The sequence below is a fragment of the Bos indicus x Bos taurus genome, chromosome 2 (assembly GCF_003369695.1).
Source record: "Bos indicus x Bos taurus breed Angus x Brahman F1 hybrid chromosome 2, Bos_hybrid_MaternalHap_v2.0, whole genome shotgun sequence".
Lineage (NCBI taxonomy): Eukaryota > Metazoa > Chordata > Mammalia > Artiodactyla > Bovidae > Bos > Bos indicus x Bos taurus.
In genome coordinates, this window is record NC_040077.1 from 126,862,787 (window position 1) to 126,875,934 (window position 13,148).

The 13,148-nt window shown below is 43.0% G+C and overlaps 1 protein-coding gene across 1 annotated transcript in view; it reads left to right on the plus strand.

The window, feature by feature from the left end:
* Positions 1-13,148, plus strand: part of AUNIP (aurora kinase A and ninein interacting protein) — a 14,563-nt gene continuing 1,415 nt past the window's right edge. The window contains 3 exon segments of the mRNA XM_027519968.1: positions 1-587; positions 10,169-10,310; positions 11,776-12,594. Coding sequence (XP_027375769.1) covers positions 504-587; positions 10,169-10,310; positions 11,776-12,594 — 1,045 coding nt within the window. The 5' untranslated portion in view covers positions 1-503.

Here is a 13,148-nt window from a genome sequence, read left to right on the forward strand (position 1 = left end):
AATTCCATGGACAGAGGAGCCTGGTTGGGTACGGTCCATAGGGTCGCAAAGAGTCAGATACGACTGAAGTGACTAAGTATGCATAAGAACTCAGCGATAAGACAAGGAAAAGCTCTGATGGTTATGAGTAAGAGAGTGCAACTAACTCAAGAAAAAGAAAATGCATATTCCTTGTGCAGCGTCGCGAACGCGTTCACACAACACAGTTCCGGAATACAACTTTTGGATCAGAAAGCCAGAATGAACTTGGCCTTGGTAATCCGCTCCTCGCCTCACAATTGTCCTGGTTAAGGCGTAAGACTGCAGAGCTGGGGAAAGGGGGCGGGGCTTGGTCCGGGGCGGAGCTGACGCTGAGGGCGGTGCCTGCGCCGGGGAGGTCGCGGCGTAGCTCCGCCCCCATCGTTGGCGGGAGATCCGAACGTCTGCAGAGTCTCTGATGGCGGTTGCGTGAGGTAGCTCGAGCTTCCAGCGGGTGTCCCGTTGGCTTGGTCTTCTCAGCGGCTATGAGGCGCAGAGGCCCGGAGAAGGAGGAGGAGGCCTGCGGCGTGTGGCTGGACGCTGCGGCGCTGAAGAGGCGGAAAACGCAGGTGGGTCGTTGCAGGGGAGAGAGGGTGGTTCAGGAGGGCCTAGGGGCCCAAAGGCGTGTGAAGAGAAGCGTTTGGGTGAACCTGGAGATGGTGGAGATAGAGTCGGGGGGCGAGAACGAACATATTTAGCAGTTGAGGGGAGAGAGGGGCCGGAGTCTGAAAAAGGCTGAAGAATGGGATTTGGGAAGGGTGGAGAGAAGAAAATGGGGTAGGAAGGCTGACAGGCAGGCTGTGTGGGGCGGCATGTGAAGAGGCTGGGACAGCGAGGTTTCGAGGTGAGAGAGAGTTTGGAGAGAAAATCTGCTTGAGGAGCGAAATGGAGCAGACAGACTCCTTAATGTAGAATCCCTGCGAGAAGGTAGCAGAGGCTCAAGTACGCGGAGGGGTGGGTGCGTATGCAAAGGGAAGTTCTCGCCGGGAGGGTCCGCTGCCCAGAACTGGTAACTTCAGGGGGGAAAAAAAATAGAAGAAAGGAAAAACAGAAAAATAGTGAGCATCCACTGATGTCACATACTGTATTAAGTATTTAATATGTATTATTTGTATCATCATCTTTATGAGAGTAAGGAGACTGCCGCCGCCGCTAAGTCGCTTCAGTCGTGTCCGACTCTGTGCGACCCCGGAGACGGCAGCCCACCAGGCTCCCCCGTCCCTGGGATTCTCCAGGCAAGAACACTGGAGGGGAGGGGAGGTTAATTAAGCCAGGTTCAACCAACTAGGAGAATTGGAAATCAAACACAGGTTTGGCACATATGCAAGATTCTGTTAGTCATTACAAAGAAACAAAAGTATGAGAGAATAATATTTACTGTTTATTGAGCATTTGAAGCCGGACATTGTGCTGAATATTTCCAACGAGTTATTTTGTTTGGTACAGTTCTATGTAGTAGTAATATATGTAATGTATGTAGTAATATGTTTAACGTATGCAGTGAAATATCTAACATTTATAACCTTTCCCTGTCTCAGAGGCCACAGCTTTCTTGGGTATCCTTCCAGAGATAGTCTGTGCATCTACAAGCAAATGCATAACTATTCTTTTAAATAGTAGCATCATATATGTTGTTCTGCAGCTTGCTTATTTCACTCACTGTATCTTAAGGATTATTTCATATGGCTCACAGAAAGCTGCTTCATTCATTTTAAGGACTACATAGCATTCTGTTATGAAATAGTATCCATTATAAGCAATAATAATGTCTTAGTCAGCTGGGCTACCATAACAGAATACCATAGACTGGGTGGCTTAAACCAACAGAATTAATTTTTTCATTGTTCTGGAGGCTGGAAGTCTGAGATCAGGGTGCCAGTATGGTTGGATTCTGGTGAGGACTTCCTGGCTTGAAAACAGTTGCCTTATTCTTGTATCCTCAAGTGGTCTTTTCTTGGTGTGTATGTGTGTGTGTAGAGAGAGACAGAGATATATGTGTGTACTTGACCTGAGGCCACAAGAAGGCTAGTGTTGCTGAAGCAGAGTGAGGCAAACAGGAGTAGATGAGATCTAAAGAGTGTGGAGAGCATAGGTGGCCAAATAATGTCATGTCGGTATTAGAGCCTCAACATACGAATTTTGGAGTACACGATTCAGCCATTGCAAGTATATATGTGCTGTGTTTAGTTGGTCAGTCACGTCCGACTCTTTGTGACCCCATGGAATGTAGCCCGCCAGGCTTCTCTGTCCATAAGGATTCTCCAGGCAAGAATACTGGAGTGGATTGCCATGCTCTCCTTCAGGGAATCTTCCCAACCCAGGGATCAAACCCAGGTCTCCCGCTTGCAGGCAGATTCTTTACCCTCTGGGTCATAGGGAAGCCCGCAAGTATATATAGTATTTATGTTTACCAGTCTTTTCTCGATAAGAAGCTGTCTCTGCTACTGCTGCTAAGTCACTTCAGTCATGTCCGACTCTGTGACCCCAGAGACATCAGCCCACAAGGCTCCCCCGTCCCTGGGATTCTCCAGGCAAGAACACTGGGGTGGGTTGCCATTTCCTTCTCCAATGCAGGAAAGTGAAAAGTGAGAGTGAAGTCGCTCAGTCGTGTCCGACTCTTAGCGACCCCATGGACTGCAGCCCACCAGGCTCCTTCGTCCATGGGATTTTCCAGGCAAGAGTACTGGAGTGGGGTGCCATTGCCTTCTCCAGAAGCTGTCTCTAATCTTTTGCTATTAAAAACACTTATGAAATGAAGAGTTTTATACACACATCCTTTTGTACATATGCAAATAAATCATCTGCAGGATCAATTTCTAGAAATGAGATAACTCGTTAAAGAATGTATATTTTTAAAATTAAGAACATGAAACATGTAACCTTGTTTAGTAAATACAAAAGTCTCTTTCTTCTATCCAGTGGTTAAAATATATATCACTTCAGAAATCTGAAACGTATTTCCTGTAGCACAGGAGTTCTCCAGAGAGAGTCTGTGTCAGCCTTATATTTTTTGTTGACTATGTTTGTTGAGCCTGGTAGGCTGCAGTCCATGGGGTCGCTAAGAGTCGGACACGACTGAGAGACTTCACTTTGACTTTTCACTTTCATGCATTGGAGAAGGCAATGGCAACCCACTCCAGTGTTCTTGCTTGGAGAATCCCAGGGACATGGGAGCCTGGTGGGCTGCCGTCTCCGGGGTCGCACAGAGTCGGACACAACTGAAGCGACTTAGCAGCAGCAGCAGCAGCAACATTTTTGTTGAATTAGTAAAGTCATCTTGCTTCCTTGTCAACTTTTTTGTTCTTCTCTAGTATGTGAATGAGTATGCTCCAAAAATAGGAGTTTTATCATATTATATAGATAGAATGGTGACCTTTTCCCCCACATATAGGGGAAACGGCTAATTAATGGGTGGTAGGGAAATAAACGTATTTATCAAAAATGACCAAAATATGCAATGGGTGTTTTTTACTTCTGGAGTTAGGAATGAGCCTCTTATACTTTTAGAATAAATACATTCTTGATTGATGTGAGATGGATGGGAAATCTGTGTACCAGTTTAATTTAGAAAGAGAAGCAGAAGAGAGCTAAGAGAGAAAAAGGGATTACCCCTCAGGGAAGAGGAGAATCAATATTTATTTCTATGTCTGTAACTCTGACACTCCAAGTCACACCTTTTCCTTTGATGATGTTATGATGAAAACATTTGTCTGTTGATCTGGTGCATGGCAGGAGTCCTCTCTCCAGGATCTCTAGGCCCTTTCCTCTGATTTCTGGAGGCCTGGACCTTATGACTGTAGTCACTGACGCCATTATTCCTAAAGATACTTTTATAAACATTTGTTCTTCCACTAGTTCCTGTTCCTCTGATGTTAAGATTTCCAGCCCAAAGCAAAGTCCTAAAGATTCCCTTTTACAGGATGTAGAATCCTGCTTCTTCCTAGATTAGCTATACAATAGGCCTGAATGAGTTTTAATGTCAAGTGTCAATGAAAAATTAATAGTCAATTTAAGAAAGAAAGGGAAAATTTTATTTGGGCCAGCTTGAGGATTATAATCTGGGAGACAGTTTTTCAGAAAGCTCTGAGGACTATTCCTCCTATAGAGGTCAAGGCAAGGTTATATTAGTTTTTGAGATAAATGATTATATATGCAAAGTAATAAATTGAATTTACATAGGCAGGAGGAGAAGGGGACGACAGAGGATGAGATGGTTGGATAGCATCACTGACTCAATGGACATGAGTTTGAGCAAGCTCCAGGAGTTGGTGATGGACAGGGAAGCCTAGTGTGCTGCACCTCATGGGGTTGTAGAGTCGGATACGACTGAGCAACTGAACTGATTATGAAAAGAACATCTTTTTTTGGTGTTAGTTCTAGAAGGTCTTGTAGATCTTCATAGAACCGTTCAGCTTCTTCGGCATTAGTGGTTGGGCCATAGACTTGGATTACTGTGATATTGAATGGTTTGCCTTGGAAATGAACAGAGATCACACTGTCGTTTTTGAGATTGTACCCAAGTACTGCATATCGGACTCTTTCGTTGACTATGGGGGCTACTCCATTTCTTCTAAGGGATTCTTTTCCACAGTAGTAGATATAATGGTCATCTGAACTGAATTTGCCCATTCCTGTCATAGCTTTTCTTCCAAGGAGCAAGTGTCTTTTAATTTCATGGCTGCAGCCACCATCTGCAGTGATTTTGGAGTCCAAGGAAATAAAATCTGTCACTGTTTCTGTTGTTTCCCTATCTATTTGCCATAAAGTGATGGGACCGGATGCCTTGATCTTCATTTTTTTAATGTTGAGTTTTATGCCAACTTTTTCACTTTTCTCTTTCACCTTCATCAAGAGGCTCTTTAGTTCTTCACTTTCTGCCATAAGGATGGTGTCATCTGAATATCTGAGGTTATGGATATTTCTCCCTGCAATCTTGATTCCAGCTTGTGCTTCATCCAGCCTGGCATTTCGCATGATGTACTCTGCATAGAAGTTAAATAAGCAGGGGGACAGTATACAGCCTTGACGTACTCCTTTCCCAATTTGGAACAAGTCCGTTGTTCCATGTCTGGTTCTAACTGTTGCTTCCTGACCAGCATACGGGTTTCTCAGGACGGAGGAAAGGTAGTCTGGTACTTCCATCTCTTGAAGAATTGTCCACAGTTTGTTGTGATCCGCACAGTAAAAGGCTTTAGCGTAGTCAATGAAGCAGATGTTTTTCTGGAACTCTCTTGCTTTTTCGATAATCCAACAGTTGTTGGCAATTTGGTCTTTGATTCCTCTCCCTTTTCTAAATCCAGCTTGAACATCTGGAAGTTAACAATTCACTTACTCTTGAAGCCTAGCTTGGAGAATTTTGAGCATTACTTTACTAGCATGTGAAATGAATACAAGTGTGTGGTAGTTTGAACAATCTTTGGCATTGCCTTTCTTAGGGATTGGAATGAAAACTGACCTTTTCCAGTCCTGTGGCCACTGCTGAGTTTTCCAAATTTGCTGACATATTGAGTGCAGCACTTTCACAGCATCATCTTTTAGGATTTGAAATAGCTCAGCTGGAATTCCTTCACCTCCACAGCTTTGTTCATAGTGAGGCTTCCTAAGGCCCGCTTGACTTCACATTCCAGGATGTCTGGCTCTAGGTGAGTGATCACACCATCGTGGTTATCTGGGTCCAAAATGCAGTACTTGGGTACTTTTTATTGGCCATCTTTGAAAAAAGACAATTACAGTTTTTTGTAGTTTTCAGCAAATTCGAAAAAATTGGGGCTATTATTTCTAAGTATATTTTCTGCTGTCTTTCACCTTGTTTTTTGGAATTCTTGTTATATGTGTGCTCCATATTCCACAGACCATTAAGAATTTATTCTTTTCAGTTTCTCACTCTGCTTCATTTTGGATTGTTTATATTGTTATAACTTCAGGTCCCACTGTTTTTTTTTCCTGTAGTCTCTATAATCTATTAAGCCCATCTACTGAATGTTTCATAACTTCTATTTCTTTCATTATTTTCACATTTTCCTGTAAATGCTTGAGCATATTTAAAGTTTGCTAATTCTGTCATCCTTTATATGTACACACACACACACACACACACACACATACATACATACGGGCCTAACAGGTCAGCTTGCAGTTCCCTGGATCTTAGTTCCCTGACCAGGGAGTGAACCCAGGTCCTCAGCAGTGAAAGGGTGAAGTCCTAACCACTAAATTGCCAGGGAGTTCCCAGTCATCCCTGGTTTTTCTGAGTCTGTTTCCATTAACTGATCCCCCACTCCACCCCCACCTCCCCATTATGGGTTATTTTCCTGCATTTCACATATCTAGCAATGTTTTGTTGGGACTTGACCATGGTTCTACATTGCTGGGGGTCTGGATTTTGTTGTCTTTAAAGAATATTGAAATTTGTTTTGGCAGGTAGTTACTTGCTAATCACACTGCTCTTTTTTTTTTCTAAAAAGTATTCATTTATATTTATTTTTGGCTATGCGAGTCTTCATTGATGCATTGACTTTTCCTCTAGTTGCAGAGTGGAGGCTACTCTAGTTGCGGTGTGAGGGCTTCTCCTTGCTGTGGTTTCTCTTGTGGAGCAAGGGTTCTGGGGTGCACAGGCTACAGTAGTTGCGGCTCCTGGGCTCTAGAGCACAGGCTCAATCAGTACTTGTGGCGCATGGGCTTAGTTCCTTGGCATGTGGTATCTTCCTGAATCAGGAATCGAATCCATGTCTCCTGCATTGGCAGGTGGATTCTTTACCACTGAGCCACCAGGGAAATCCCAGTCAGCTTGTTTTTAAGCTTTGTTAGGACTGGTTGATTCAACAAACATGAACTTGGGGAGACTCTGGGTGATGGTGAGGGACAAGGCAACCTGCTGTGCTGCAGTCCATGGGGTTGCTAAGAGTCAGACATGACTTGGTGACTGAAAAAATAGCAGGACAGGTTTGGAATAGTTTTTGTTCTGGGGCCAGTTTAGAATTGCTAAGGGGTGATCCTTCTAATTCTGCTAAATGTCCCTGATGTTAAAAAGGTCTTTCTAGGAAGAAATGTGTCTTTAGGTCTTCCATCCATTTTTTGATTGGGGTTTTTTTTTTTTATATTGAGCTCCATAAGCTGTTTGTGTATTTTGGAGATTGGTCTTTTGTCTGTTGCTTTGTTTGCAAATGTTTTCTCCCATTCTGAGAATTGTCTTTTCATCTTATTTATGGTTTCCTTTGCTGTGCAAAAGCTTTTAAATTTAATTAGGTTCCATTTGTTTATTTTTGTTTTCATTACTCTAGGAGATGGGTTGAAAAAGATCTTGCTGTGGTTTATGTCAGAGTATATTTCCTATGTTTTCCTCTAAGAGTTTTATAGTGTCCGGTCTTACATTTAGGTCTTTAATCCAAGTATCATATATTAACACATATATGTAGAATCTAGAAAAATGGTACAGATGAACTTATTTCCAGGGCAGGAATAGTGATGCAGATGTACAGAATGGATGTGTGGACACAGGGATAAGGTGAGGTGGGATGAACTGGGAGATTAGGATTGACATACATACACTACCATGTGTAAACCAGGTAGCTGATGGGAACCTTCTGTATACTACAGGGAAATCAGCGTGGTGCTGTGATGACCTAGATGGGGGCATAGGGGTGTGGGTGGGAAGGAGGTCCAAGAGGGAGGAGTTCTATGGCTCAAACAGTAAAGAATCTGCCTGCAGTGCAGGAGACCTGGGTTTGGTTCCTGGGTTAGGCAGATTCCCTGGAGAAGGAAATGGCCACCCACTCCAGTATTCTTGTCTGGAGAATTCCATGGACAAAGGAGCCTGGTGGGCTACGGTAAATGGGGTCACGAAGAGTCAGACCCAACTGAGCAACTACCACCTTCACTTCTCACTTAGTTGTGCGGCAGAAACTAACAACACTGGAAAGCAGTTATACTCCAATTTAAAAAAAGTGTTTCTACGTTGGCTAGTGAGAACCCTCCCAGCTCTGTGTGAGCTCTAGAATTGTTCATCTTGTGCTTCCTGGCATTTTTTGTCTGACCTCATGGGGTTTTGCCTACCACACAGGTGGGTTTGTTTTCAGTAATGAACTGAAGGGCTCTCTATGTAGATTTCTGGATGTGCTTCTCTGTGCTGCAAATCCCAGCCACCTCATCTTTCCCCAAATTCCAGTCTCAGCCTGCTCAATTCATCAAGATGGCAGTGCTCTGCCTGGGTATCTCTCTACATACAATGCAGTCTGACAAGTGCTACCTAGGGCGACCCAGGGTTCACCTTATTTTTCCTGCTTTCGGGGATCAGTCCTGCACTGCCTGTTATCCATCATCCAAAATCAGTTGTTTCTATATCTGATTCAGTTTTCTAGTTTTGTATGGTGGAAGGAAATACTCCATACTAATACTACAAGTCTATGAATTTTATGCCCAGGATTTTCCAAATGTTAAAATGAAGTCAACTTTGGGCTAGAATTAATAATTTGGTTCAAATTTCAGGCCTACTTCCAAATTGGTACATTGTTGTTGTTCATTTGCTAAGTTGTGTCTGGCTTTGCGACCCCATGGACTGCAGCAGGCCAGGCTTTCCTGTCCTTCACTGTCTCCTGGAGTTTGCTGAAACTCATGTCTATTGAGTTGGTGTTGCCATCCAACTTATGTCCAACCATCTCATCCTCTGCCATCCCCTTCTCCTCCTGCCTTAATCTTTCCCAGCCAGGGTCTTTTCCAATGAGTCGGCTCTTTGCATCAGGTGGCCAAAGTATTGGAGCTTCAGCATCTATCCTTCCAATGAATATTCAGGGTTGATTTCCTTTAGGATTGACTGGTTTGATCTCCTTGCAGTCCAAGGGACTCTCAAGAGTATTCTCCAGCACCACAGTTTGAAAGCATCATTTCTTTGGCACTCAGCCTTCTTTGTGGTCCAACTCTTACATCCATACATGACTACTGGAAAAACCATAGCTTTGACTATATGGACCTTTGTTGGCAAAGTGGTGTCTCTGCTTTTTAATATGCTGTCTAGGTTAGTCATAGCTTTTCATCCAAGGAACAAGTGTCTCCTTGTCAAGTGGGCCTTAGGAAGAATTACTACAAACAAAACTAGTGGAGGTGATGAAATTCCAGCTGAACTATTTCAAATCCTAAAAGATGATGCTGTTAAGCTGCTGCACTCAATTATGCCAGCAAACTTGGAAAACTCAGCAGTGGCCACAGGACTGGAAAAGGTTAGTTTTCATTCCAGTCCCAAAGGCAATGACAAAGAATGTTCAAACTACTGTTCAAATGTGCTTGTTTTGCATGCTAGCAAGATAATGCTCAAAATCCTTCAAGCTACACTTCAAAAGTACATGAAACTGGTACATGGATATTGGCAAATCTCATTCTTTGACTTTCACAGCCAAATTGAATATAATCCTACTTTCCCTACTGTTTGGGCATTCCACAACAAGCAAATGGAAACAAAACCAAGTCACAAATAAAGGAGCATGGGATGAGTGTAAGTGTAGTGAGATTTGTGCTGCTGCTTTGCTCCTCCTCTTATTAACAGCCAACTATTATTGTTGTCTGAGAATTGTGTAAGCCTTTTTTATATCAATCAACTCACCAAATCCTCCTAACTGCCCTGTGGGCTTGGTACTGTTCTTGTCTCCATTTCACAGATGAGAATGATACAGAGATCGAACAACTTCTAGAGGGTCATGCAGTTAATAGGCTGTGGCAAAACTGGTGTTGATTTGAGCAGAAGCTGTGTGACTTGGGAGCCATGCTGTTAAACCACTATGTGACTATTTGAAAACTATTGAAAATGAATCAATTGCTGCTGCTGTAGAATCATAAATTATCTTTAAGTATAAAGGAGAGAATATCTTCTGTGGAATCCCTTCAACAGATCCTGTTTGTTTAGTCAGCCTGCTGATTTCCACGGGGAAGCACAAAGAATGGGCTAGAATTGGAATATATGATTCTTGAGGAAAAACAGATACCATCAGTATGGCAGAAGACGGTGGAAGGAGAGGTACAGCCAAAACTAGAGAAGCGTATATGTGGAGTCCAAAAGATCTAGTGTGGTTCCAAGAGGGCAACTGCTGTTTATTGAGTCTTTCCTGTCTGAGCTGTCTTGATATTAATCGTTTCTATTATTCTTTTTCTCCCCTTCCTTAAGACACAGTTAATCAAGTCAAGCACCAAAATGTTAACACTCCTTCCTGGAGAGAGAAAGGCTAAAATTTCTTTTACTCAAAGAAGCTGTCCATCTGCAGGCACTCGGCAGACCAGCATTGCTTCCTTCCTCACCTCGCAGCAAGGTATGGTGAGCACACTGAAAGCAATCAGGGTGCGAAAGGGAGTGCACGCATTCTTCCAAGCTGGAACATTTACGAGAAGTGGTGTCACCAGTGCTTTGTGTTAAACTTAGCTGACTTATTAGACAAGTTATAAAGCACAAGAAAACATCGTCTTTTGGAAAGCAATATATACGTGCTTTTACAAACATGCTTTTCTGGTTCTGTTTATCACAGTCTAAAATTAAAATATTGGTATTCTTTGACAGAGCAGTGAGGAAAGGTATACTTGAGGGTTGGGGGTGGGGAGCCATTAGTAAGGTATATGTATTAGTAAGGTATATGTCTTGGATTGGCCACAGTTAATAGTCTGTATAAGATTAATTGATAATTTATATGTCTATATGAAGCTTCTCAAATTAATCAAAGTTCAAAGGTGTTTTTTTCTTAGCTTGGCATAAAGTTGGCTTGTGTCTCATCATTCCTTGGCAATTCTTTGTTCACATGTTCCTCTTTGGGGACCAGCTGCCTCAGAGCAGGCTGGGGCTTACAGAGCAGGATTCTTGTCAGTTGAAGGGTGCTGGGAAGAGTTCTAATTCTTGGTGCCATTCCCAGGACTGCTTTGCCTAAGCCTTCAAAATGCTTTCTCCCTACCAGAAACAAAAACTTAAAACGATCTTTTGCTTTAAGCAACGAGTGCAGATTTTTTCAAAACCACTTTCCAATTCGAAATTCTTGTATATTCTATATAGTCTGTATTGAAATCTTAGAAAAAGTTGAGAACGCTTTTAAAAAATAATTTCTGTAGTATATTTCTTGGAGAAAGAAGAGTTATCAGCTTTGTTTATAATTAGATCTTGGCCTCATTTGTGGGGGAGTAGGAATTTCATGTTACATTTATCCTTAAGGCAGACAGGATCCATTCCACACCTGATAAAACATACAGGCTGGACACTAATAGTTTTTTTAATTGTCCTTTCTACTGATTGACTTAGCAAATAATTGTATCTTTATTCCATTTTCCATGAATATTTGGGGAGCGGGAGACTTACATTCTGTCAGAAGATTTCTGAGTTGGCTGGTTAATGTGATCTCTGAGACTTTACAAAAATGGTATATACTGAACATGTTTCTCAAAGGATAATATCCAGGAGTAATATTTGGCCAGCATCACTATTCAGAAGAAACTACATGTTAAATAAAAAACAAAAGCAAAACTGATCTTCCCTATTGTGTTAAACCAACCCATAACACGAAAATGTGAAGAGTAGGTTGTGGTCTGATTATATGCCATGTTTATTAGGTAGGTCAAAGCAAGCACCCATATATTTTGAGAAGGGGAATATAAGAGCTGTGTTTTAGACTAGAGATTGAAAGCAGGAAGGTCAAAGGTAGTATGGTAGCTGATACTGATTACAGAAAAAGCCACCTGAATCCTACTCAGGTGGAGTTTTCCTGCAGAATAATATTTGTTCATCTGTTTTACTAGGAAAGACAAATGGTGCTGACCAGAGGAGTGTTTCATCTCATACAGAAAGTCAGACCAACAAAGAGTCTAAGGAAGACGCAACCCAGTTGGAACATCTGACCCAGGGCTTGCGGGCTGACTTCATGGCACCCCCTTTAGCCACTTCAACCCCTGCAGACATCCAGGAAGCTAGACTTTCTCCTCAGTCTCTCAAGGCTTCTTGCCAGCATGGAATAGGAACCCCATACTTGACTGTGCCATGTTTGTTCCGGCCTGATACCTCAGTCTGTGCTGGAGCGAGTAAGGCCTCACTGGCCTGCTCCTTCGCCCACGACCTGGAGAGTTCTTGCTTGCTGGACCAAAAAGAGGGAGAGGATTCTTCCTGTGAAAGGGAATGGCTTCAAGGATCTAAGAAAAATAATTATCAGAGTGTGGAGAGACACAGTAAAACAACTGGGCACAAGGGCCATCAGCTCTTGGATAAGACTAACTTGGAAAATGTGTCTGCCAAAAGAAGCAGGCAGGCCCCTGTCCTTCAAACATACAAGGATTCCCGGCGCGGAGCAAACATGAAAGCAGTAAAACAAAGCTCTTGCCCTATTCCTGGGTTTTCCTGGGACAGTGAAAGGAATGACAAGGACTCCTGGAGTCAGCTTTTCACTGAGGATTCTCAGGGCCAGCGGGTCATTGCCCACAACTCTAGAGCTCCTTTCCGAGATGTAACCAACGACCAAAATCAGGGCTATGGGCGGGTCCCTAATAGCCTTTGGGCTCAGTGCCAGGACAGGACCACCCAGTTCAATCTGCAGCCTGATTCGCTCTTTACCCAGGACTCTGAAGGTAATCAAGTTATCAGGCACCAAGCCTAAATGTCTTTGTGAGGGTTTGGGTGTTTGGTTCTAAAAGTACCTAGAAATGACATATAAGAAAACATCTTCAGGGGGTGAGTATGTTTGAGGAGGGGAATGTAAGATTTTCGTTTTAGAAAGGTCTTTCAGGAGAATGATCTTTGGTGGGAGGGAAGCATGGGATGAGGCTGTCGTTATTGAGCATTTTGTGTCAATAAAGCAGGTGGTACCACTTGTTGAGACAGTGTGACTGGCTTCATGTCTTGCTCTGAGGATGAGGTGGCTGGTGAATTCCCTGCGTGAGTTCGGAAGCACGGAAGGTGAGCACGGAAGGGGCAGGGCAGGTACTCATCCCTCCACTAGAGCCCACTACGCAGCCTGCACAGAGGGACCTCTTTGCCCTTTTAGATGCTTCTGACTTGGAAGCTGCTTCTTATGGATATGTGTTTTTCTAATCTTTGGCTGTAATTTTACCCATTCAACCTAAGCTTGTCACCATTATTCTTGACTTTTTTGAGTGATGAGGCAATTCTCCCAGACCAGGCA